Source organism: Haliotis rubra, unplaced genomic scaffold (assembly GCF_003918875.1).
Source record: "Haliotis rubra isolate DU_JTF1 unplaced genomic scaffold, ASM391887v1 Scf84, whole genome shotgun sequence".
Lineage (NCBI taxonomy): Eukaryota > Metazoa > Mollusca > Gastropoda > Lepetellida > Haliotidae > Haliotis > Haliotis rubra.
This window is the reverse complement of record NW_025767568.1, coordinates 1,176,105-1,203,569: the sequence shown is the minus strand read 5'-3', so window position 1 is coordinate 1,203,569 and position 27,465 is coordinate 1,176,105. Positions and strand designations below refer to the sequence as shown.

Here is a 27,465-nt window from a genome sequence, read left to right as displayed (position 1 = left end):
GCTGCCTTGGACTGGGATGAACTTGTGGAGATTTCCTTGTCTGTGTACTGTGTCCAGAGGTTCAGAAGCTTCTCGTGGATCTTCTTGAATCTCTGTCTATTGCCTCTTGATAGAAGACCATTCTGAACCAGGCGCCCTTGGGTTTTTCATTTCTCAAACATCATAAGGTACTAGCATGAACCATAAAGTGGGCATACATACATATCGCTTGGTTACGAGCATAAACTGTCCGTACATACTCATTCGTTATTGGTTATCTTTTGTGGGGGCGTTGCCTATAATGATACATGATTGCTAATTTCCTAATTGTTCCGTGTGTTAGAGTTAAAAAGCTGGTTCATTTTGTGAATATTCGGGTTTCTACAGAAATAGTTGTTAATGTATTTTTGTCCTTTCTTATGCCAAGGTAGGGCAAATAAACAAAAAGGGAAATTCATCTCCAAGATCGTTTGCATTACAGAGAGTACATAATCTTTCATTTGGGGGAGTTTTGATCCATCATCCTGTTTCAATTGGTAGATAATGGTTTGAAGTTCTGAAATTAGTAACGCCCTCCGATTGTTACAATGTAATAAATTCAGATAGGTTTCATATTTCAATTCAGAATTTTTTTAAATATTATAAATAGCTTTTCTAAAGATTTTTATGCGTTTGCTTAAAACAAAATGCATGGATTTGGTGGCCTTCTCAGCTAAATTCTTTGTTATCAAGGTGACACAGATACAGTAGCATTTACCTGATTGTTGTAAAACCATTGCCTAATTAGGATTAGCAGATTTAAGCATTAATACCATTCTCTATGCACACTCAATTAGTTGGGGTGAAACAACTCTTGATTAGGGGTGAAACGACCCCTGATGTGGGATGAACTGACCTAGTTTGGAATTGGGATGAAACAACCTGGGTGAAACGACCCGGAACCCGACGGAGTTATCTTACTTGCACTGTAAGAGACCGTACTAGGCAGGGACAAGTGAAGTGAATCGGTAATGTTACCCAAGGCACGTGTGATGACGATGGACAGACAGACAGATTTTATTTAGTAATATTGGCCTGCAGACCCATGTTACAATTGTTGTTACAATATTTTTGTTGTCACGTGAAAAGAAAATAGAAAAAATAATTAAACACTGTTTCAAACCTTCTTGAAAAATACACACTTTAGAAATATGGCTGTTGCTTTAACGATACATCTGTTGTGTGATTTCCACAAATGTATCATTTGGGATTTACATAAATATTTACCATTAAAAAATGGTAAATATTTCATTCTCAAATCATTGCATTCTGAACATTGGAGTAAAATATGAGATTCATCCTGCAATCGGCCGCCGTTACAATGCTTACATAAAGTGTGCTGTTTCGTCTGGTTGCATTCACATTCAAATTAAGAAGAGAAATTCGAAACAAGTATTTAATATACGGGCATAAAAAAACACCAATATTTGCTGAAATACATACAAATACATTTTTTCATCTCCAACATTTTGGTATAACCATAAGTGTGAATACCCACAGGCAAACATTAAGAGACAGATATCTGAAAACAAGTTCATTTCACCTCTATCATCCATTTTTTTCAAAATTATATAACAGAGGTGTGGATATCTGTTTTTTACACCCATTATGACCAATTTAATCCAAAATTTAACAGCTCTGTACCTACTTAAAACAAACACATCGGTACTGCCAATTCCACCTAATATTGCCTTATTCGATGCAAATTTCCTAACACACGGGAAACGTTTGCACCTTTTCAAAACAGTCATGATATTTAAGGTCCCATATTTGCGATGCATACAACAAAATACGTGCAATAGTACCATCGAAGATATTACATGCTGTCGAAAAGACAAGAACTTGTTAGAACGGCTTTAGATGCCTACTATGCAGGAGTACTGCTCGCCGTTGACCAAATCAGCCTGCATAAGAACATGATACCTAAATAGTTTTGATACTTTAAAGTTTTAAATTTTGCACAACCAAATGTCCATTGTTCATTTTTTTGCAACCATTCACCCGTTTCTGAATACGACAATATCTGCCTTGTTCAAATTTAATTCGAGTCCCAATTTTAAACAAAATGAATACAGGACATTTAATTGCCTTTGCAAATTTATAGCAGTATAAGAGAATAGAACAACATCATCCGCAAATAGAAGCAGCATAATATCAATTATATCCTATGATACATATATAATACCATGCGCACATTTTCATACAATTCGTGTACTAAATCATTTATAAAGAAAATGAAAAGAATGGGGCTGATGATGCAGCCTTGACGGACACTACTGGAGGTAGAAAATGACTGTGTTTGACAAGTTCCAATCTTAACAAAAGATTTAACAGATGTATATATATTTTCCAAAATCCAAAACATTTTGCCATGGCAACCTTTACTAAATAACAGATAACTTTTCCCTGTCTACATAATCAAATGCTTTCTTACAATAACAGTAAAAACAGCGCCACCTGGTGGTTATACGGGTCGGACGTGTATTTGTAGTGCTCCGTGAAAGTGCTTGAAAAGTGCCCTAAAACGTAAGTCTGGACTTGTAATTTCACTCCAAAAACGTGTACAAGTGTATGCAAGTACGATGGGATGTGATAACGAAACATTTCGAGCCAGAATTGGATGCTTTTTAAGCGTATTTATGGCCTTCATGTCGGTGAGAGCGAGACAAGCCGCCATCCGAGTTCACGGGCTGCACGTGCCAGAGGGACTTAGACTCTATCTTCATATGATCCTGCTCTTGTCGTTGCTACTCGTCCTTTCCAACGATATTGAGTCAAACCCAGGACCACGAAGACAAACAACTATTGAGGGAGAGGTTTGTGATTCCGAAACGCTAAAAGAAATTAGGATATGAGACGAGAGACACAAAAAATTTTGAAAAACTTTTCGGTCAAATAAAAATAGAGAACAGGATGTGGTTACACTAACAGAAGAAAATGAGGAACTGAAAACAACTGTGAAACGTTTAACAAATAAAATTGACCATCTGGACAATAACTCAAGACAGAACAACATAATACTGTACAACATCAAAGACATCTGGAGAATCTAACGATGACGTTACAAATAAAGTTCTCGATGTTATAGAGAATAAAATGAGTATCACAGATATAAGAGAATTTGACCGTGTCATTCGCCTTCCTTCGAAGTCACGTGGTGCCAGACCGGTGCTAGTTACCTGCCTCAACTTCCGACACAGGACAAGGATTTTACAGTCAGCCAAACTTCTTAAAGGACACGGTATCTCCATTTCACAGGATTTCACTGAAAAAGTACGGTCTACCAGGCAAAAACTCAAAGGATTCATGACCGAGGCCAGGAACGAAGGTAAATTCTCTACTCTTAAAGGTGATAAAATCCAAATTGAAAACAAACTTTATCGACTGAACGACACTGAAGATGAATTAGTTCTGTTAAAACATTCCCTCTTCGATCTCCTAATACTGACTCTAACAAATAGGGCGTGGTCAAGGCCCACGTGCAGTAACTAAGTCCTGACTGCTGTTCTGTGGAATGTAGAAGGTCTAAAGAAGAAAATTTGCCGGGAACATATCATCAACTTTCTGAAAAAATTCACCTTTATATCTCTCGTGGAGACGTGGTCAGATGAAAGTGAGGAGTTATTGTTTCAAGGATATACAGTGTTTGGGAAGTGAAGACAAAACATGCCAGCGCCATTAGAAATTCGGGTGGAATAACTGTATTAATCGCCGACACTGTCTCAGAATTTGTGTCATTAATCTCGACGGAAAGTAACAACATTCTATGGTTACGTGTGCGCGTGTACCAGTTTATCATTTTTCCATATTTATGGGTGTTGTTTACTATTCTCCTGCAAGGTCCAGTGCACATGCTGATGAAGCTATTTTTACTCTTTTGGAAGATGATGTAAACAAATTCAGATCAAATGAACCTGATTGTAGAATTATAATTCAAGGTGATTTGAATGCACGCACTGGGAATGGATGTTACAAAGATTATATTGTTAATGATGACCCGAGGTATCTCCCGATTGATGATGACATAGATTATATAACCGACGACGCCATCGAACCACGTGCATCACGTGACACTGTGATCAACAAACGTGGCTATGCCCTATTGAACTTCTGCAAAACATTGGACCTGAGAATATGTAACGGCCGTCTATTTCATGATAAAGGTAAAGGTAACATAACATGTTTTGCCAATAATGGACAAAGTGTTGTTGACTATGTGCTTTGTTCGGGACAATGCTTTTGAACTTTTTTGATGATTTTAAAGTGTCCGATGAAGTTGAGTCGACTCATCTGCCAATAACATTTTCGTTTTCATTGACACTGAATAATAATGAACGTTTCCACAATCTTTCATTTAAAACTAGATACCTGCACAACTGGGATGTATTACCACCCGATGTTATAAACCAGTTTCATTCCTTTATTGATAACGGTGATGTTCAAGAGGCCTCGTTACTTTTTAATACGGTTATGCAATCATGTGCCAGTTTCTGTAAATCTCGTGTATTGTCGACAAATAATGTTCCAAAGGGAGACAGCTGGTATGACGGTGAATGCAAGAGTGCACGTGATACCGCTCGGCGCCTTCTGCGTGCATTTCAAGCAAGTAACTGTAAATCTGATAGACAACGTTATGTTGAGTCTGTGTCACACTATAAACAGTTGTGTGCTGTGAAACTGTCTTCATCATTTTCAGATTACACACATAAACTTAGTAACGCACTCTCTACTAAAAACAGTAAATTATTCTGGAGAACTGTGAAATCGAAATCATCATTTGTAAACAATAATATTACACCATTTGACTGGATGAATCATTTTAAGAATGTTTTTCAGTCTTCCTATTGTTCAGCCGATGAAGAACACTTCTATATTTTTGTCAATCATTTTGTTGATTCAATCAGTGATAGACTTATTGATTCATCTGTGGACAATGACTATTTGGATAAAGAAATATCCTACCAAGAAATAATTAATGCTATTCATGAAATGCATAATGGAAAAGCACCAGGACTCAGTGGCATTCCAATTGAATTTTTTAAAAATGCACCTCATCATTGTATTGATTTATTGAAATCTCTTTTCAATAGCATTTTGTCTACAGGTATTTATCCATCTCAGTGGACGTATGGAGTTATAATTCCTTTGTATAAGAAAGGTAAAACTGATTGCCCTGGGAATTATAGACCTATTACACTGCTTGAAGTAACTGGTAAAATATTTTGTAAAATTATCAACAACAGGTTAAACTCTTGGGCTGAAAGGGAAGAATTCTTCGTTGACGAACAAGCTGGGTTCAAGTATGGTTTCCAAACACATGATAATATATTTATTCTTAATGCTATAATTGATAAATATCTTTCACTTTACAAAGGTCGCCTCTATTGTGCATTTATTGACTTGAAGGCCGCTTTTGACTCAGTCGATAGGTGTGGTCTCCTTTACAAACTGTGGCTTGGCAACGTGAAAGGTAATACCTACAGGCTATTGAAAAATATGTACCAAAATGTTAAAGCTTGTGTGTCGATGAGAGATGGTTACACACCGTTTTTTGATTGTTTATCAGGAGTTCGTCAGGGATGCCAGTTATCTCCCTTTCTTTTCCTTCTTTGTCAACGATATTGTTGATTGTCTATCTGCTGATGGTCAGAGGGGTATCAATCTAGACTTAGTTGAGCTGTTCATCCTATTGTTTGCTGATGATATTGCGCTTTTTGACTTTACAGTTATAGGTCTGCAAAAGAGGCTAGACAAGCTAGTTTCGTATTGCAACAAGTGGAAATTGAAAATAAATCTTGATAAAAGTAAAGTTATTGTATTCAGGAAGGCTGGTCGACTAAGACATTATGAAAAGTTCCATTTGAATGGACAGTTGCTTGAAATTGTCGCATCATATAAATACTTGGGTGTTCACTTCTCTTCCTCTGGATCATGGTATATTACACAGAAAACTTTGGCTGACCAAGCATGGAAGGTGTTGAATATTTTCAAATCATCGGTTAAGAATTTTTATAATCTACCAATTAATGTTTTGCTCCACATATTTGATGTCAAGGTTCTGCCATTGTTACTATACGGAAGTGAAGTCTGGGGTTTCCACCCGTCGCCATCTGTATTGAATGTACACGATAGGTTCTGTAAACAGGTTTTGGGTCTCTCAAGATACACGCCAAATATTGCAGCTCGTGCTGAGATTGGTCGTCATTCATTAAAGGTAAATCAGTACATTAAGATTGTTAAATATTGGGTTCGCCTCCTGTCTCAAGTTGAGAATGTAATCTTAAATAAGGTATATGAGTATCAGTATTGTCTTGCTGAAAAAGGTATAGATTGTTGGGCTTTTAAGGTGAAATCTCTTTTGTACAGTTATGGTTTTGGCAATGTGTGGGCCAGTCAAAGTGTTGGAAATATTTCTACCTTCATATCATTATTTAAGCAAAGATTGATATAGATAACCAGTTGTGGTCATCTCGTATTATACTTGTTTCGAAATTGGATTTTTATCGCAGGCTCAAAGAAGGTATAGCTTTCGAGTTCTATATCGATAGTGTTAGTGTAAAACAGTTTCGAATCTTCTTAAGTAGATTTCGTTGATGATAGAGTACGGTAGACATTTAGGTCTTAAAAGGGAGGATCGCCTGTGCCCGCTTTGTATCATACCTAACATAGAAAATGAATATCACTTTTGCCTGGAATGCCCTTTTTATGGGAAATTAAGAAATGATATCCTCCCTAAATATTATCACATATATCCATCTGAAGTGAAATTAGCCCGGTTGTTTACATCAAAGAATACTTATACTATAAATTGTCTTGCAAAATATCTATTCTTTGCCATGAAAAAACGAAATAAATTTCTTTCAGCCTTCGTACCCACAAATGTATAATTGTGCAGCTCTCATGATGTTGTACGGTGCTCCAATAATTGTATATTCTGTACACCTGATGTATTATGGGCCTGTGGCCCCTTTACTGAATAAAACTCTCTCTCTCAATAACAGTAAAAACGACATTTCGGTTTGTGCTTCTGATAATGAAGTATGTACATCTATCCATATCCTTAAACGCCTTTCTAGTATAGATGAAAAAGTTTCCCAATACTGTCCAGTAGTGAAATGCCTCTGTCGTTTGATGGGTTACTTTTTGATCCAGTGTTATACTATTAGCCTGATTCCTTGCTTCTGGGAATACACCGGTATCAAATTTTCTTCTCGTTCCAATTCAGGATTTAGCAGTTCTCTAAAATATGAAACCGTTCTTCGGGTGTAATATCCTCTTGATTGCTCATGGGGTCCAATGCGTTTTAACAGTACTCCAAAAAGATTTACAGTCACCATATTTGGCCGCAAGGTTTATCTTGCAACACAAATAATTTTCAGTTCTCTTCCGGTCACAACACGTCTTGAATTTCGATTCGGCAGATATATACTGCTGAAGATTAAAATCAGTCTCGTTGTTTCTAAAATGATTTATCATTTTATATTTCTCCGTCTTCGTTCTTCAGCACTCAGTCTCAAACCATGGTGGTTGTTCCCTTGGCCCTACGCTTCATCTGGTTATATCAGTTACATTGCATAACAGAACATAATAACATCTGATAAATTAACCCAACAGGGTTATAAAATCAATTAACATTTGTTGCACTGTTGCACTTCTCCAAGACAGCAGATAGTCAATTACTTCCGTTTCTAGTAAATTACATTTAGGTATTTTTGTTAAAGTGACCTCGCAGTATGCTGGCTTATGATCTACAGGAACAGGTGTATTAATGCCGGACAGTGTAGCAACTAGTGGTATATGATCTGACTCTGACCTTGACATTACTTCCATGTTTTTAATATTGACAAATAATTCACTCGAGATGATAACATAGTCCACATCACTACAGCCTGAACGTGAAAGAAATGTGTAGTTACTGGGTGTCGCTCACAGCACGGCCATTTACAATGTGTATGTTAAGATGCTTACAGATTTCAAGTAAATAACGACCATAGTTATTGCGAATTGCATCACATGTTGCGCGGGAATGCGTAAAATCATCTGTACTGAGAATCGCAGGGGAGATAACCAAGAGAGTCACCAATCAGATAAACAAGTTCGTTATCAGTCCTTGAGTTAAACCCCCCACAAGCTTGGTTTGGTCGCCAGAGTCATATATGATTTGCAATAAACGACTTTCTAATGTATCAATTTCATTTTCTTCCCTGTTCACATATGTCGGTGATCTTGCAGGGCGGATTTACAGAAATCCAACAATAACGGGATCTGTAAATGGGGGTTTCCCATTTTGAATATATATGTATTGTAAACTGATGTTTTATGCAGACACACATTCCCCCAGAATACCTACCACGCAGTGATAATCGCCTTGCATTCTAAACACGTTTAGAATCAGAACACATGGTTTCTAACATACAGTTTGGCACAGTTTGATCTCATGCAAAAAGTGTGCTTTGGTCCTATAACGAAGCACCTCAGAATTACGTATAACTTCTTTTAATGATTTGGAAAAATTCAAATAGTTGGACATTCATCACAGAGCAACAAACTCTCCTTCTGAGAAAAACCTTAATACCTAAACATTGTATGACTGTGAGAAATGGTTTCAAAATTCTTGATCAGAAAATTGTACGTATTTGTACTCGAAAGGGAGATATTTGGATTTCCACAATATGAGAAATATCGATGTTGTCCATTGATCGTTTTGTAAATATAATTATATGATCGTTTTCAGTTGCCAAATCTTGCCATCGATTGTGTTCTCAATACAAATTGTACTTTGAGACGCTTAACCAGAATACACGTTAGCTTTGCTACCACGGACTCCTAGCCCCGTAACCTTGAAGACTGAACCGGCCAAGGGCGTTTTCGCCATTTCTGCTGGGGTCATCAAAACTGCCGATGATGTGACGTAGAGGTCGGTGAAGTCCTTCCCGCCGAAACAACACGACGTGATCTTTTCGCACGGGAACTTAACAGCTCGGATCACGGTTCCTAGACGAACGAAATATTAATCCATTTCAACTAAACTCTTTGCAAAACTATATATTGCTTGTTACTATTGTAATGTGTAGAATGACGATGTTTCGACATAGATTCTAATGTCGAAATGTATGTCGTTGTCTATGTCACAGAATAAAGAAGTTGTATATCCATAACATTATCATCAATGCAACTATATGGCGGTGATGTGTAAATAATTGAGTCTTTTACAGACAATCCTGTGATTAACTTTGCGAGCATCGAGCTCCAACAAGACAAGACAAGACTTGTTGAGACAAGACAAGACATAAATCCACCAAATCACCGAGTCTGGCTATTTGGACACATATGCTCATCCCTTAAGACAAGCTTGAATAGCTCGAGACCGGACTTCATCGGAATGACTTTGTATGGGTAATGGTCATAGCACGTATGGCCATGTCAGAATAAGTTTAACATGTCAACATCTCATCAGTGTTCCAGGGTTTTATTTAAGAGGTAGTGGCGAACTTTCAAATATGTGTTGAATATAAACTGGAAGCCATTAAAAACCCAATTGTTATTTGTTGTCCTGGAGCTTACAAGAGTTCTATTGAAGATTTCTTTCCTGCAATACAGAGGATGTAGGGATAAAAGGCTGTCATTCTGGCCCATTTCGAGTTCGAGTCCCCGAGCATTCCTCTCACATGAACGTTGATGCTCAAAACTGAACCTTTGACATTTCTCGTAAACAAAACTACATTCATGCAACACGTCGTGCACGTGCATTACCTGCACAAGGAATTGTGAAACACAGTCACTATGAGAAAATGCCACGCTTGACACAAGACAAACGGAACCAGGCTATCGGTATGGTCAGTCAAGGTGCTTAAGATGTGATGATTGACAGGCACTTTATTGTGCCTCCATTCACTGTTGGTTGACTCCGGGTCACCGAAAGTGTTGCTGATCGCCACTTGTGCCACCAAGGACAGTTGCTGAATGGACACATTGAACTGTTCCTGAGAAATTTGTGTTTTTCAATGCCAGTTACATTTATATATGTTGACATTTGTGTGAGTAAAGAAAGTATGAATGTCAAGTTGCGTTTTTAATGGCTTTCAGTATATAATTCAATAGCCTGCACGTTAGTGGTTCATCATCAGACAAACAGGAGTAACTGCGAACTCCAATAAAAACATGCATAAATGATATACATAACTCATTTATCTACTTCCGGGCTTGTGGTAGAAAAAATAAATAAATTGTTTCTTCCCATTCCGGTAGATAACGCAAAGTGAGATCGAATTATATTTTGCCGATTCACTTGTTGTTTGTACCAGTGTTTTAAATGTCGCCCACATGTTCCAGATATACACCCACTTACCAGTGTGTGGGTCGATTTGTAGGATTTCCCCGCCCTCGTAGCTGGCCACCCACAGTTTTCCGTCAGTATCAATGGTCATTCCGTCCGGAATTGCTTGGGCCGGGATTTCCGGAAATCTGCTGAAATTAGTTACACCTCTCTTGTTGCCTGAAGAAAACGTTAGCTTGAAAGAAAATGTGTTTGTACGAAACCTCTGAACTATCAATTCTATGCCTAGACAGGAGGCATCCTGATTCACCCTTGGGGTGACGTGGAAGTGGATTATGTTGCCATGAATCAACTGCACAATGATCTCGCACACGTTCAGTAATTTCTACATATCTGTTTAACATCACTTGGCAGCTAGGTTACTGCAGAATCCGAAATACATTACACAAATAAAGAACATGTAGCAGAGGGTATTTTTATTACCAGTTGTATACTTGAAATTTTAAATGAAGTGAGTGAGTGAGATGGGTTTTACGCCGCTTTTAGCAATATTCCAGCAATATCACGGCGGGGGACACCAGAAATGGTCTTCACACATTGTACCCATATAGGTAATCGAACCCGGGTCTTAGCGTGACGAGCGAGCGCTTTAACCACTAGGATACCCCACCACCCCTTTAAATTAAGTGCAAAGATTAATTCCACAAAAATATCTTGCGATATCAGATAGTGATACAAAACAGAACAACACAACTTAACACCACCTCAAACCCGTTTTCACCCGAAGCATATTTCATGCGCTAGTGTTGGAGAACGCACAAGGAAGAACATATGCCGTGGTTACTTACTGATACTCCCAGCAGTGAGGTCAAAGTCGAAGGCCCACACCTGCCTGGGTATGGTGTCGATGTAGTACATGACGCTGTTGTCGCCAGTCCAAGCCATGCCGTTACTGCTAGTGATCTTACTGAGGCGTTTTTTTACGCTCATATCGACCTCCAGACTGTACAAAGAACCCTGTTCCTTTAGCCAGTTGGCAGGGTCGATCCCGATGGTGTTGAAAGCAGACCCTGTGTTGAAACTAAAGTAGTTATTCCTGAAGATGTTGTCAATTACCTTTGTAGTGGAATTTGCTATAAAGTAGAGAGATATCTGTAGCTCGACCGACTCGACTTCGCAAATTAAGTGACAGGTGGGCGATCTCGAATTGAGTCGACCTTACAACGATCTCGTAGGGTCCTGTACTACCTTCAGGCGGCAAAGTCGAGTAGACCTATATTCGACCAGCTCGACGTGTATGTTTCGTGTTTTAAATGGCGAAATTTAACTTCTAGTTGTCGATTTCTTGGCTTTGATATTGCCAACGCGATGTCGCCATTCAACTGAATATTGATGTTAAAAATCTCAGCTTTAACTGCAGTGCTATATATTGGCTAAGATCTGAATAATCTGTGTGACATATATCGAGGGAACAGCCCCCAGAGCTGGAACAAAAGATAGCAAATCAAAGTGTATTTCAACATGCTCGTATAATCTGGATCTCCGTGTTGCAAGAATTTCTGCATTAAGTTAATAATTGTCACAATGTACTTTTCCAAGGACTGTTTCTAAAACAATATCCAGCCCATCCAGAAATTAGCTCTGGACTGACTCGATATCCTGGAGCCATGTTTCTGAGACTGTCGAACGAAAGCCCGAATTCAGTCGCAGACACGATTTCAGCCAGTGGTTTCCTTGGGCCACACTCGATCAACTACAATACACGTTGACAAACTGGAACTTTGATAACTGGATTCTCGCCAACTCAACAAGAGACACAAGAACGGGAACCTACCTATCCAGAGTCTTCCGGAAGCATCAGCTTTGCCGTCATTCAGGAAATTGGTGTCGGCCTCGACCTTGGCAATGCTGGTGACCTTGCCACTGTCCCAGGAGTCCAAGAAGGCGAGGTCTGTCTTCTGGCTCACCACAAAGCCACCCTTCTGGCGCGGGATGATGGTGCTCAACGTAGCAGAGTCTGTTTCGAGTGAATGAAACATGATGACATGACAATACAAACATTGCGTATACCGAGGGACGTTAACAAGGTATATTGTGTATACTGTATTGGATTCCAAAACGTTATAACGCAAAAATGAACACTTTGATAGTAAGTGAGTGAAAGTGTGTGTACGCTGATTTTAGCAATATTCCTGCAATTTTACATCACAGGTCATGTGAAATGGGCCTCGCATATTATACCCATGTGGGGCATCGAACCAAGTCTTTGGGCATGACAAGGAACGGCTTAACCACAGGGCTACCCCACCCGCTCATCGTCAGCAGCATCAACCACTGTATTGTTTGGTCAAGAGTGTCGTCTTGTAGCCGGGATATCGCTGAATGCGGCGTTAAATTCATAAACGTGGACACGAGCTGACTAATCTGACCCACTTCCAATGTTTATTTTGCTGTCCTTTCCCGTGACTGCGTTGTATCTGTGGACGTCATCAACGAACATGTCAACGTAGTACAGGCACTGTGTGGTGTCGTCCCAGTGGGGAGCCTCCCCATGCATAGTACTGTTCTTCACAACGACTTCGATTCTCTCAGACATTATCTGAAACAGGAAGCACAACTAGCAATATACATATGACGATTGAATAAATGATGATAGCGAAGAACAGATTGGCTCGAGCCACACCATCATGTCGCTTAGGATTCGGTTTGAGACAGCGCTTGGCATCCACTGAGGTATTGGACAGTCTCATTCAGTTCAGTACATACTCTACATGTTTCGATTGGGAAAGTTACTGGTCAGAAAATTTGGGAAAGTCAGCACCCAGAAAACCTTCTGTTGCAGCCGACTTCAATCAAGCGAAGACCTCTGCCGGCTTGCCCTTCTCACCACAGATATACCCAATTCAGCGGTCGCACAGAAAACCCTCCCATAGTGAAATTGCGCTTGTGTCGATTTGGTTTATGTGAATTTTTCATTAATTTTGTATCATTATTTTGTTTACGATTTAAATAGATGAATGCAGCAAGGAGGGTTCGGGTGATCATGACACACCCGGGCTGGTGAAGTTCATCATCAGCTCAGGCCCCTGCCCTCTTCACACGCAGCCCAGACAGCGACTTCTCACTGGAAGCACTGTATAGTTGAACCCACCAGCAACCTTACGGAGAATATGTAGACTCCCCAACACTGCAGCTACCTGCATATTGAGTCTTAAAAGGACTGTGCTCCCGTGCACGCTTCTGATCTGTTGTCAGGAGAGCAGCACCTAGACAAATGGGGAGCCTGACGACAGTAAACTTGGGATGCAACATATTGTGATGTGGGTAAGCGCACGTGAAATCAAACATATTTGTTTCTTTTTGTTTCAGAACATTGTTGACTTATAACTAACTGACTCAGTGAATTTCTATCGGTTCTTCGCAAACGGAACCATTTAATTTCGTCACGTCATAGTCATCAGAAAGGTTTACAGGATGTCGTAACAGTGGAAACCAGTGCTGCATGTACTCACCGGAATGTGTCCTGTCCTTAATAACTACGGGTAGGTTGTATCAGTGCACCTAGATATACCTGTCCCTCGGTTTCTGATCTTTGAACTGATAATTGTTGAAGCAGAAGCGTGATGTACAGTTATTGCTCCCCGAGTTGTTGTTTGTAGCCTGTTTGCGTAGGCGAGCTCGGACATGTGTCCCTTGATATATACATGTAATCTGAAGTAAGCAAACCTACCTCCCGAAACCACTGACGATGATACCTGACGAGAATGAAATAACAAATCATTTATGTGGGACTAGGATTAGAGCTCGGTGACCCAGTTTGACGCCGGGCTTGTAGGGCAGCCATCTTTCCTAAAATAAACATTGATCGTATAGAGTTATTGGCCTTTTTGCTTCACTATGTGTATTCAGAAAGGAACACTTGTCAACTTAACTCTGTCGGTTACAAAATGACAGTGTATTGACGGCGTGGACGAGTATTTCACTGCATCAGATACTTCGGGTAAAGACTGAGAACAGCAGGTTCGTGCGTTCTGGGAGGCGATCAAATCTCTCTCCCCCCCATCTCACACCAAGCCCCCTCCCTAGCAGACAACAGGAAACGGCCAGTTTACGGCAAACACAGACGACATCAACGCAGATTACGACATCGAAATATAATTTTGTGAACTTGGAAATATAAAGTTCGCAAGAACTGAAAAGAAAATCTTTTGAACCGCGTAAGCGCTGTTTATGTTGAACGGTCAGTTTAGGGCGAACACAAGCGATATCAACGTGGATTACGACATCAAGATGCAATAACGTTTTGAACTCTCAAATATAAAGTTAGAAAATCTGTAACTTTAATAGTTTAGGGCAAAACTACTCAACAAATAGGTATTCAACGAAATCTTTTCAATAATGACCCTTACGCTAGTGTCTTCCCTGTGCAATAAATAGAAACCGTCCCCCATTTGATACTTAATGGTCAGCATGAGAAAAATCAACATATCAATAGGGGACACAGTCGGGACTGGTTACCCACTGCGTGACCTGCGTGTTTGTGTTTGATAGTTGCCAGGTTTTCCATTTCATTTCTAACAGGTTGACTTGTGACTGTTGTCCTTTTAGAGACACGCGCGTGCGTGTGTGAGCTTGGTTTAAGCCGATTTCAACCGCATTTTTATCAGCTGATTGGAAGGTTCGAGCCCCGGAGGACGTTCATTGGCAGCTAACTAACGGGATCAGCTGGTCAGGTTCGCTGCCTGATGCATGTTATAATATCCCAATGGCGTCTATTGATGCTCACTATGTCGATCACTGGATTGTCTCGTCTAGACTCGACTATTTCCAGGCTGTCGGCATATAGCTGTAGTGGTTTAGTGGGGTGTTAAACAGCAAACACTATCAAAGACATGACGTGATCGAACTTAAATATTGCTCGGGTTGCTCCGACGGGTTTACCCCGAAGTCATTCACTCACAGGTTTTTAATACATACACCCATTCATTCCCCGCGCAACCCCCTGCACACAACAAAAGGAGAACCACGCACCTGCCGAGGACAGTTGTGTGAATAGAAGTATGAGAATCAGCATAGGTTTGAATAGTACCTGTAATGGGTCTTTTGTGTCATGCCCGACCATACATGTCGAAATATTTCCAGAGTCTTCAAAGCGCCGCAGTTATGGATCATTTGTCAGTAATAGATGTATTCAAATGGCTTGCCACTCATGTGAGTATATGGTATGAGAGTTTGTTCATACTCTCTGATTGAACAGGAACTAATATCTGATATTAAAGAGACGGTACCACTCAGTCCATCAATCAGCTTAGTTCAGTATAGGGCCTTGGGCTGGGGTACAAAAGTGTTCGTTTACATATATATTGATATGAGAGCTAGTGGCCGTTTACGATGTTACATGTATGTAGTACAGTTACAATCAAGTTTATTTAACCCACTGTGTGCAGATGCCACCATTTGCAGCTTGGACCTCGTTCCCTTGTAAGTGAGAATCATTTCGTGACTCTGGTGATCAGAACTGAAGCCTTCGGGGATATTCAAGGTACACTCACCCAACGCCATTCTTCGTTCTTGGTCATCTTCTCAATGTAAGTACTGAACAGTCGATATGTTGCTACTTTGTGCGTCCTTGAAAAATGTGTATACTGGATAGAATCAGCATTCCTGGGTGGGTGCCACCTGTGGAGCTATAGCAATATCCGGCATTTTTGAGTGACCCAGTTATGTCATTTTCACCAGAATCATTTCCGCCAAACAGGCTTATAGTTTCTATCAGTGACACTATGCATGGATTACCCACACTAACATGAGTGAATACTGACCAAAGGTGTCGACTATACGCCCTTTACCTGCGACAAAGTACACTTTTTGTCTTACGTCATAATGTGGGGACGTCATGTCGCTGTTATAATGACCTCCCCCTGTCATTTGAAATATCCTTTGTAATAATGTTTTCTGTTAATCAAGATGTCGCAGGCATCCTCGTGCTTTAGTTATAGTAGTATTTCAGGGTGAACTGTACTTTATTTCACAATACATACAGGTGGGGCAAATAATATTGGTTTAAAGTATTATAGGTATGACATAATTTAATAACATTATTGTACCGTATCGGAGCAAGGAGTACCACCAATGTCAGATTTCTTTAATAATTATTCTTTTTTCTCAGAGTTGACGTCATTACGATGACTGATACAGACACAGGACCGCCATGTGGCAGAAGAACAACAGATGGCAACTGCACCAATCCGGGGTCTCTGGACGATGGAGTGGATGCAGTTGATGCTGATCACAGGATACACACGGCGTTATATCTGACATCAGCCCAAGAATCTCCACCTGCGATGCACAACAGCAGCGCTATCATTATTATTGATGATGACAAACAGACGCCATTACACCTGGCATCTTCCAGGGGAGACAGGAACGCAATTCAGAAGTTGCTGGATGATGACGCTGATGTCAACGCACTGAACGCGTCCAAACAGACACCCTTACACGTTGCGATACGCAGGGGAGATAGTGCCAGGGTGAAGATGTTGCTGAGCAGTAAAGCCGATGTCAATGCTGTTGACTGCTACCTTCAGACGCCGTTGCATCTAGCGACAGAGAATGATGGCGGAACTACCACTCTTGCGATGTTGCTGGATGGTGGAGCTGATGTCGGTGCTGTTGATGATAATGGTCAAACGCCATTACACGTGGCCGCGGCAAATCTTGGAGGAACTGAAGCTGTGCGGATGTTGTTGAAATACGACGCTTCAGTAGATGCAGTAGATGCCCACAGACAGACGCCGATGCATCTCGCTGCATCCATAGGAACTATCCACTCCGTGCAGGTCTTGTTGGACAACAAATCTGACGTTGATGCTTATGATGAAAAGATGAGAACACCTTTACACCTGGCCGTCACCAGAGGGGACGCGAGCCTTGTCCAGATGTTGCTGTGTGGGAATGCCGACGTCAATGCAGTTGACGACATCGGGGAGACGCCGTTACACAAGGCAGTATCAAGAGGGGCACTTGACACTATTAAACTGCTTTTGAATAACAACGCTGATGTCAATTCTGTGGATGATTCGTTACAAACGCCATTACATTTGGCATCAGAGAAAGGGGACGCCGGTACCGCACAGCTGCTGTCGAAAAATGGAGCTGATGTAGACGCCGTCGACAACAATAACCAGACGCCGTTACACGTGGCCTCGAAATGGGGAGACACAGACACTGTTATCGTACTAGTGAAGAGCAACGCTGATGTCAACGCTATCGATAACCAACAACAGACGCCATTACACATTCTGGCATTTGAGGGAGAAGGTTCTACTGGCGTGCAGATGCTGCTGGATCACAAGGCTGACGTCAATGCCGTTGATGACTGCACCCAAACGCCGTTACACCTGGCGGCAAAAAGACAAGAAGGGATTAACGTCGTTCGGGCGTTGCTGAGTCGAAACGCCGACGTCAATGTTCGTGATTATAATGACCAGACGCCACTGCACTTGGCGGTGTTTTGGGAAAATAGGGACACAGTTAGGGTTTTGTTGGCGCACAATGCTGACGTTAATGCCGTTGACGAGAGCAATCAGACACCGTTACACATTGCAGTACAGAAGAGGGTTGATGTTGTTGAGATGTTGTTGAATCATGGTGCTGATGTCAGTGTCGTTGATGCAGATGGACACACTCCATTACAACTCATCGGAGAGAGGGATACCGATATTGTCAATGTTTTGTTGAAGCATATTGATGTCAACAGTACAAACACATTTAAATAAGAACAATGCCGATATTTTGTAAAATTTATGTAGATCTCAGTGGCGCCTATGCAAATACATGGGAGCATGCCTACGTTGTTAATAAATGAAAATATTGCATTGGTTGTGTTAAATGTATTTTGACGTCAAGGACACGGGTCCATGTACATGAGGCTATTGCACAGATAAGATTTATATGGTTGACTGTTTCCGTGATTGCTTTTTTATTTCATGTAAATATGAACAGGGTCTACATTATGTTCATGTAGATCTCCATGGTGCTACTTCAAGTACTTGGAACAGGGTCTACATTATGTTGATGTAGATCTCCATGGTGCCGCTTCAAGTAATGAGAACAGGGTCTACATTATGTTGATGTAGATCTCCATGGTGTTGCTTCAAGTAAGGGGAACAGGGATTACATTATGTTGATGTAGATCTCCATGGTGCTGCTTCAAGTAAGGGGAACAGGGATTACATTATGTTGATGTAGATCTCCATGGTGCTACTTCAAGTAAGGGGAACAGGGTCTACATTATGTTAACAAATTAAGATATTGCCTTCATTGTGTTAAATTTATGTCGATGCCATCCACGTCGATTCATGTAAATGAGGACATTGCTTAGATTAACTGAAAAATGGCGTTAATGTGATTTTGGTAAATATCCTATACTAGGAATAAATGTTGTAATTAGCGAGCCTTTGTGAGTGTTTATGTCAGTGTTTCTGCTCTATGCAGGAGATGTTTCACCCGAAAAGACACTTAAGTGATAACCAGTTTATTATATAATGTGATTCTTTAATTCTAGAACCCTGTCTTAGCCTCCACACACAGTACTTACACATTGCAAGTTTGCATGGAATGCACACATTCGTATATATGACGTCACAGGTCAGTGATTTGTCACTCGGGCAGTGCCGACAGTTGATATTGTTCCATCTGAAACCGTTTCAATCTTCCCCTATCAAGATCTTGTCCTGTTAGCAGTCATAACATCAAGTGACATACTTAACCACAGTTTAATTGTGCTCCTGGTCGAAAATGTTCAATTGTTTCAGAGTATCCCCTACTATTTCATGAACAACATACTTTGTTGAGTCCAGAAAAGGTGGCTGGGTGATTTGAATTATGAACACCAGACAAATACCCCTTCAACCCTTCAGTGTGTCTAGTGACAGATGAGGTGCCTGGCGTCTCTCGGCGTCTCCATATCTATTTCATCAGTTTACGTCAATTTGCCGATATAAAAAGGAAAATCCACCGCTTGTTTTACCTGACTAGACAATCTAGCTGTGCGACGTCGTTTCAAACTCTATATACTTAAACAGTGTGTGTGCCCCTGGTGTACGAGTCGACAGACTGGGACACTTTCTTCTGCAGTGAGTGAGTTTGGTTTTACGCCACATTTAGCAATATTCCAGCAATATCACGGCGGGGGACACCAGAAGTGGGCTTCACACAGAGTACCCATGTGATGAATCGAATCCGGGTCTTCAGCTTGATGAGCGAACGCTTTAACCACTAGGCTACCCCACCGCCCTCCTTTGTCTGGATATCGGTTGGGGCTTTTCCAGCATAACACCCCGCGCTGACATAGACATGTGGGCTATTTTAAACGACAAGTTACTGGTCCATTGGTATTACGTGACACTTGTGATGTAGAACTCTATTTTTCTTGTCATCGTCAAGAATAGTAACTAGGTTATCATAAAATTATGATGACGCAACATTGCCGACGCAGTGATATTGGATAGATTTTGCTAAACGTAACCTCCTGTCAACAGTCAACTAGACTGGGTTAACATTATGCTGATGTCAGCCCCAGTATGACTATACAAGCGCAATAGTTGGAACAGTGAAACAAATGCACGCGCGGTACGTGATGAGCGTTAACTTAGACCAAGTACTCTACTTGTTCTCGGTGTTTCATTTGATGTGCATATACACAGACCAGTACTAGCGATCTGAAACTAGGTTCATCATGCAGTTTCCTTTCTATTGGTACGATTTACAATTAACACATAAGTTTTCAAAGTGGTTTAACGCCGAAATCTGTCAACAATATGCAAACTATGGCGAGATCAGCCTGTGCCTGGATCGGATTTCTTTAAACTTTACGGGTGTATGTATGTAAATAATTAAAGAGATAGAAAAAATGTATGTAAATCACACATTGTCTCGCTTTGGGCAAGTGTTCTAATATACCAAGCAGCGGATGGGTACCCGGTAGGATAAGATATTAACCTTCTAGTGTATCACACGGTGATTGGGTTACAAGTATAGTCCCCAGGGAGATGATAATGAACATTCGATCCATGTACAGGGGTTATTACTTTCCTTTGTTTCATCATCATCATCATGTTCGCCACCACCACCATCATCATCAGGGCGGTGGGGTAGCCTAACGGTTAAGCGTTCGCACGTCACGCTGATGACCCGGGTTCGATCCCAACATCGGTACAAAGTGTGAAGGCAATTTCTGGTGTCCCCCGCCGTGATATTGCTGGATTACTGCTAAATCCGACGTAAAACCATACTCACTCGCTAATCAACATCATCACCATTTTCATCATCAAAATCAGCATGTTCATCATCATCATCATCATCATCATCATCATCATCATCATCGTTATTGTTTTGTTGTCATTTGTTTTGTTTTTAGCGGAAACATTCACATAAAGAAAGGTGTACTTCCGATAAGATCCCGTCCTAAGATCATTCTGTTTCATTCACACAGAATAAAACTTATTTATTTCTTTTTGTTGAAAGAGTGTTTCAATTACTATTGTTAACGTTATAACCATTCATGTATGCGTTTAGTTAATCCATTTTAGCCATTAATTCTCCCCCACTTTTTTCATTTGTTCATCCCTTTGATTTTACCTCTGGTTTGTTTTCGTTGACGGTCTGTTCCTTTAATCTTTCATTCGTTAGCCATTTCTGGTGTCCCCCGCCGTGATATTGCTGGAATATTGCTAAAAGCGGCGTAAAACTAAACTCAGTCAGTCAGTCAGTCATTCGTTAGTGAACTGACGTTTTTCGATACCTGTGATTGTTTGAACGGATTCCATCCGTCCATTTGCGGTAGCAGTTACCTCCCTTGGTTATCGTAACACACTCGGTGATTTTGCCCCGACGTGATGCAGGCTGGCTTGTCGCGAAGTAAAATGGCGGATGGGACACAACTCTGGTGAGGTCAAATAAGTAAAACAGCCTGCTGTCCACATTGAGCAATATCAGACGATATTCAGAGTACAGAGTAAGGTGCTTTGTTAGTCAGAGTCGACGTCTGTATAAATTTCAAGCCCATTTGTATTGTAGTTATTGGCATATTGGCTGTTTCAAGCGGCGATCCTAGCATATTCAGGTCGCTCCTCCTAATCCGAAGGATGACGTAGTGTTTTCGAAGTGTTAGTTTTCAACGAGCAGATCTTTAGCATTGTAGTGTCTGTAAGACAGAATGACAGTTGACATACGACCTCGAACATAACCAATGCCAAAAAAACATTCCAGACACTGCATTATATTGATGAAGGACCGTTTCCTGTCCAGTAATGAGCAATTATGCGACACTAGTTCGGTTAGATTCCTCTATATTTTTGAAACAAATATTGGCTTATTCATAATCATGAAAATCTGAAGGACCGGTATTTTATTTTGGGGTTGCATCGGTATGGGCATCAGGGAAGTGTCACTAAAATATGACAGTCTGAAGGGAATTGTCATAAAATACAATACACTTATTTGACACGGATCATGAACAGATGGACATTTTGTGATAAAATATAGTGCTTTTGCCATGTATTGACAAAGGGAGGATCATCAGAATCATAACAAGCCGAAGGTGACGGTCGTTACTGTCATTAGAGTAGTGCACAAAAATCCAGACCTATATACCCGATTAATAACTGACCGTTCTCTGATGGGGAGAGTAAATAGAAAAGGTGATATGGTGATGGAGTAAAGTAAATAGGTTAACATCAGCATCTGTGTTGTGATTAGACCCTTGAAGAACTTAGTCCGCAACTCATACAACAAATGGGATTAGATGGTCAGAATGGATTGTTTACGCAATTACAGACAGACGTCACATGATGGAATTTTGGTGTTTTGAAAACAAACATATAAAAAAAAATATTACTGAAATCTTTGTGGACAAGTCTTTCCTGAACATAAATACAGTATGGTTCTGTGGTGTTCTGGAGATCCCTCTGAGATACAAGTGCTAGTGTTTTGGGATAAAGTACGTCAAGCACCATGTTTTAGGATGTGGTGAATGTTTGCCTTGGAGTTTATGAAGATGGGTTATTGAATCAGTGTTCATTTGATTTTTATTCTCAGCTCCCTTAGGAGTATACAGTCCATGCTGTTTGTGAGGACCCAGAAATATAAGGTTAACTGTCTCATCCTACCGGGTACCCATCAGAGTGAACAGTGGCATATGTTCGAATAATGTCACATGACCAAGGCACCATATGTTTTTCAAGTTGGGCAGGACCAAAGCCTTAAAAATCCCCAGATTTCTGTTATAAATGCAAATCTCAGATCAGGGGAGGAATAACCCATTGCCCGACGCCCCAGTCCAGTGTTTTTTTCTGTCGGGCAATCAAATTTTTATATCACACTGTACCGGTGTCCAGTTGACTTTCCAATGTTAATTATGTTGTTTATTTAAAAAATCAACAAGAAAATCGGCCAGTATAGTGGAAAAATTTTATATGTGCCACTGTACCGGAGTACACTAGCAATTCTATAGTTATTTCCACCCCTGTACATACAAACATCTTCCCTCCAACCCAGTGTCTAAAGTCATGTGACAAAGAAGATTTTGTAATGTAGCCTGATGTTTAATGTTAATGTTTCAGGACTCCAGGCATGATGGAGGAAGCCCTGGCATCTGTCCCGATTCCCCACACAGTCACTGTAACCATTGATGCTTGCCAGCCGATGGTAACACCACCTGCACAACTACCTTGTGAAGTGTGTGGAAAGACATTCGGGCAAAAAGTTCCAGCTCAACCGTCACATGAAACTACACACGGACGACAAACCACACAAATGTGACTTCTGTGACAAAGCATTTTTCTATGCGAGTAACCTCAACCAACATCGACGGTCACACACAGGCGAGAAGCCCTACAACTGTGGAGAATGTGGGAAACGGTTCGCCAAACTGAGCGGCCTAAAAAATCATATATTTACACACACTGGTCAAATGGCTAGTGGAAGCGGTCAAGGGAACATACCCAAAAAAGAATTCACATGTAACGTGTGCGGAAGGTCATTTCCGCAGAAGTACCAAATGAAGCGCCATCTAGACATGCATATGGCGGGAAGGTCGGAGAGGTCATATAAGTGTCGTGTATGCGGAGACGTAGCTCCAAACTACCATGCCTTCATTGCACACACAAACGTTCATCTAGTGCCCCCCAAGTACCAACCCAGCTAGGAAGGAAGGAAAGTGGTGCTCCATCTGTGAGAGAAATATTTCTGATTCTGAACTTGTGGACAATAAATGTGAGACCTGTGGAAAGAAAAAAATCACAAATGTTACATGGAAGACTGTTTGATTCCAGAATCGTATGAGAATCAAACCATGGATATTTGAAGGGACGTAGACTGGATTTGATTCTTTCTTCAGGTGTACATTGATGAGATCATCCTCTATTGTGAATCAAGCTTCCATATTTTCTCCAATAGATGCCCAGGTATCCATACATTTTGTGCAGGCCATTAACACAGCATCTGTTTTGTTTTATGTTTGGACAGTGGCAACTCAGTAGCAATACCAGATTTTACTATCGTACATTTCGAGGAAACAGCCATTAAGTGAAGGGAGTAATCATTAAATCAGTGTTTGACACTGACCAATATTTGTCAGCGTTCCAAAGGACAAGCACATAGAAATATGTACTGTGTTTTATCTCAATTAGGCACAATGGTCCAAGCCAAAAAAGGGTTTTAAAGGGTATTTATTCTGTTTGATTGGCATTTTAGAAGTTGATGAATAAGAAAGATATGATACTTCATGGATAACAACTTCTTTATTATCTTATGATGTGATGTTTCAGTATAGATTCTTATACCGTTGTCAAGCAAGATGTATTTATTCATTGAACAGTTTGAATGAGAAACCATCCAAGAAGAGAACCTGTGTAGCAAGTATGGTTGTAATGTATGTTGGTTTTGCTTAAGAATTTTTGGTCAGTCTATCACTGATGTTAAAAATTGACTAGCAGTTTTCATATTTTACTGTTTATGAAGGAAATGTCAACTGGGACCAGTAGACCAGTGTTATTGTTAAACACTGATCAGATGTGGAAAATAAACTGGACGGGAATCATTACCATTATTCCTTCACATGTAATGTAATGGTGTAACCTGTGTTGATAGAGGAAAGTTGAAATATTTGCAAGATATTTTACATTGTCAAGAATTCTCACTTGTGTCTGTGACCACTCATCCAGTGTGATAGACACGCACACAGAAATATATGCTATGATTTATGATCACACAGTGGTGATACCACAGTGTGTAGTGTTACTATGGTTACCAGTCAGTATCTGATCATTACATTGGATGTGAAGCCCCTGCCGTGATATTGATGAAATATTGATGAAATATTGCTAAAAGCAGGGTAAAATCATACTCACTCACTCAAGATTGTTTTACACAGCTATACATAAGTATGGAATTCAGTGGTTTTTTATTTGAATCTCTTCAGTGTTTCTAGTTACCCATATGGAACATATTTGTATCTATACATAATACAATATACTTGTGTGAAAGTTCTGAAACACAAAAAGCCCTTGAACAACCAATGGAATAACTATCCAAAAGAATTCCAGGATGTTGAAAACCACTGATTGTCTGATACTATTGCTCCTTCATTCCCAATGATTATTGATGCGACAGATTTTTGTATTACTACCATTTAGGTAAACAAGATGTTTTTATTGCTTCATAAGCAATGCATATGGACGTGTACTCGAAACTTTCACAGGTGGTATGATCTGTCTTACCAAGTTCCAATGGGGAGTGTGGATGACCTTGACAGTTTGTGACCTTTGACATTGAAATCCAACTCACCATGGAGAATTCAACTATTATTATCACAAACTGGGTTTTTTGGGATAAAAGTATGCTATTTCTTATTTATGAAGAGGAAATAGATTGGTTCTCATCTGTGGTATTATTTGAAATGACAAGTCCCTGAAAACATATTTTTTTAAGCACACAAGAGTTATGTCCCTTCGAATATCAAACAGTAATTTTCGTCTGCGGATGCAATCAGGGCAAAATGCTTTGCTTTCCCAAACCATGGCAGAAACAGGAGTGGAGAATGACAACGGTTCCAAATGACACTAGAATTTGGCAAATAAGATTGAAATGATGAAAAATGTATTGCACAGACAGTTGCCAAGTATATTACTTATAATATTGAGGGTAAATTTTGTAACTTTTGTAATAAATGCCTTCACAGTATACAGATTAATCATACATTACAATCATCATTCCTTGCAGGACTTTTTTTCATAAAATTCCTTATCTCTGACATGAGGTAGTGTTTTCTCAATAACTATTTGCATAGTCATTTGAGGTTATGCATATGGTTGACATAATGTTTATAGGTGGGTAGTCTTATAGGGTTGTCATTGTTTGGAAGTGTTAGTATCAATTTATCAATTCCAAAGTGACCAAAAAAAATCAAACAGTGATAAAAATTATGTATTTTGTATATTTTTCGCTCGATACCTATAGACTGCAAATAATCAAGTTAATGATCAGTTAAGTGTGTGAAACTGAATTTCTGCCTTCTCATTGTCCATCTTTATCCAATAATCTTAACACATGTAAATATTTCTGTTGCAGAGAATTCTAATTTTGGAGTGATATTCATGAATTTGTGTTGATTCTTTGCAGTTTCAATATCAAAATATGTATAGCAACATCAATTTCACTATATCCATGATATAAATGATGAGAAGCTGATGGCAAGTTGTGGACCAGAAGTGATAAATTGAGCAGGTGTATCATGTTATATTTTAGACAAACAATATTTTTGCAAGAGCATCTTCAAAATGGTAATTTTCAAAACATGTTTATATTTAAGTGCGTGCCCATGACTGAAATATGATTGTATAGAGTCGCATGCTGGTAAGTACCATTGTATGATGGCAGTGTGGAACTATGTCTGGACAAGACAGTTACCATGGTTACTGATGGACGTCATGAGCATCTGAGATACAATGACATGCATTAAACAAGTCAGTAATCCTCTTTCACGATAAGCAGGAAGTAGGGTGGAACGCAATACGTGATACTTTTTATGATACATATGGGACTGTATCCTTATATATGATGCTTTAAATTATGCATACTTTACTGAATGAAGGAATTACCCGACCTAGTTAAACTTGACATTAATGACTTTGTCAGTTGCTGTTACAGTGATGGCTGATGTGACCGTCATTAAGTGACTATTGTTTCTTAAGAATTAAAAGAACTTTACTGTTCATTGCCTTTTGTGTCTATTTTGGTATATCCAGATATATATGACCAGTGAATCAAAATGTCATGTCATGACCAGTGAATCGCAATGTGTGTCATGTCATGACCAGCTAATCGCAATATGTGTCATGTCATGACCAGTGAATCGCAATATTTGTCATGTCATGACCAGTGAACCGCAATATGTCTTGTCATGACCAGTGAATTGCAATATGTGTCATGTCATGACCAGTTAATCGCAATGTGTCATGTCATGACCAGTGAATCACAATATGTGTCATGACAAGTGAATTGCAATATGTGTCATGTCATGACCAGTTAATCACAATGTCATGACCAGTGAATCGCAATGTGTCATGTCATGACCAGTGAATTGCATTATGTGTCATGTCATGACCAGTGAATCGCAATATGTGTCATGTCATGACCAGTGATTCGCAATGTGTGTCATGTCATGACCAGTGAATCGCAATATGTGTCATGTCATGACCAGTTAATCGCATTATGTGTCATGACCAGTGAATCACAATATGTGTCATGACCAGTGAATTGCAATATTTGGTGGCACTGAATTGAGATACATGTTGTATCATGGCCAGTTGAGATACATATCGTACTGTGACCAGTGTATCTATATGTTTTGTATCACTAGCTCTGTATTGTACCATTATACAGGGATACATATGGTTCTGTGGCGAGAGAGAGAGAGGCGCCACAGTACCATATGTATCTCTGTCATGAAATGTGGAGAGAGAGAGTTTAGACCAGATAATCCAGTGATCAACAGCATGACCATCGATCTACGCAATTGCGATACAATTACATGTGTCAACCACGTCAGTGAGTCTGACCATCTGATCCTGTAAGTCGTCTCTCACCTCAATGATGTAATGAGCATGCAC

The 27,465-nt window shown here is 40.0% G+C and overlaps 2 protein-coding genes and 1 long non-coding RNA gene across 3 annotated transcripts; 2 read left to right on the top strand and 1 right to left on the bottom strand.

Annotated features, from left to right (window-relative positions):
• Positions 1 to 8,335: 8,335 nt before the first annotated feature.
• Positions 8,336 to 13,842, bottom strand: LOC124262465 (regucalcin-like). The gene is made up of 7 exons (XM_046696974.1): positions 13,807 to 13,842; positions 12,728 to 12,893; positions 12,129 to 12,311; positions 11,143 to 11,364; positions 10,367 to 10,513; positions 8,778 to 9,012; positions 8,336 to 8,703 (listed from the first exon to the last, which is right to left on the bottom strand). Exons 2-6 carry the CDS (start codon positions 12,888 to 12,890, stop codon positions 8,807 to 8,809), a joined length of 921 nt encoding a protein of 306 aa, XP_046552930.1. The 5' UTR covers positions 12,891 to 12,893; positions 13,807 to 13,842; the 3' UTR covers positions 8,336 to 8,703; positions 8,778 to 8,806.
• Positions 13,843 to 16,479: 2,637 nt separating this feature from the next.
• On the top strand, positions 16,480 to 18,072 carry LOC124262483 (putative ankyrin repeat protein RF_0381). The gene has a single exon (XM_046696989.1). The coding sequence runs from the start codon at positions 16,480 to 16,482 to the stop codon at positions 18,070 to 18,072; it is 1,593 nt and encodes a 530-aa protein (XP_046552945.1).
• A 3,125-nt stretch (positions 18,073 to 21,197) lies between these two features.
• LOC124262452 lies at positions 21,198 to 26,568 on the top strand. Its single transcript, XR_006894594.1, has 2 exons — positions 21,198 to 21,311; positions 22,918 to 26,568. It is a non-coding gene; the product is annotated as an uncharacterized LOC124262452 (long non-coding RNA).
• Positions 26,569 to 27,465: the final 897 nt, after the last annotated feature.

What these genes read in the sequence shown, in the direction of transcription:
- LOC124262465 (XM_046696974.1), bottom strand. Translation starts at nt 12,890, where the DNA reads ATGTCTGAGAGAATCGAAGTCGTTGTGAAGAACAGTACTATGCATGGG. An exon ending in TTCCGGAAGACTCTGGATAG is followed by an intron (nt 11,365 to 12,128) that starts GTAGGTTCCCGT and finishes GTTTCAACACAG; the next exon opens with GGTCTGCTTTCAACACCATC. An exon ending in CCTCACTGCTGGGAGTATCA is followed by an intron (nt 10,514 to 11,142) that starts GTAAGTAACCAC and finishes CGTTTTCTTCAG; the next exon opens with GCAACAAGAGAGGTGTAACT.
- LOC124262483 (XM_046696989.1), top strand. Translation starts at nt 16,480, where the DNA reads ATGACTGATACAGACACAGGACCGCCATGTGGCAGAAGAACAACAGAT.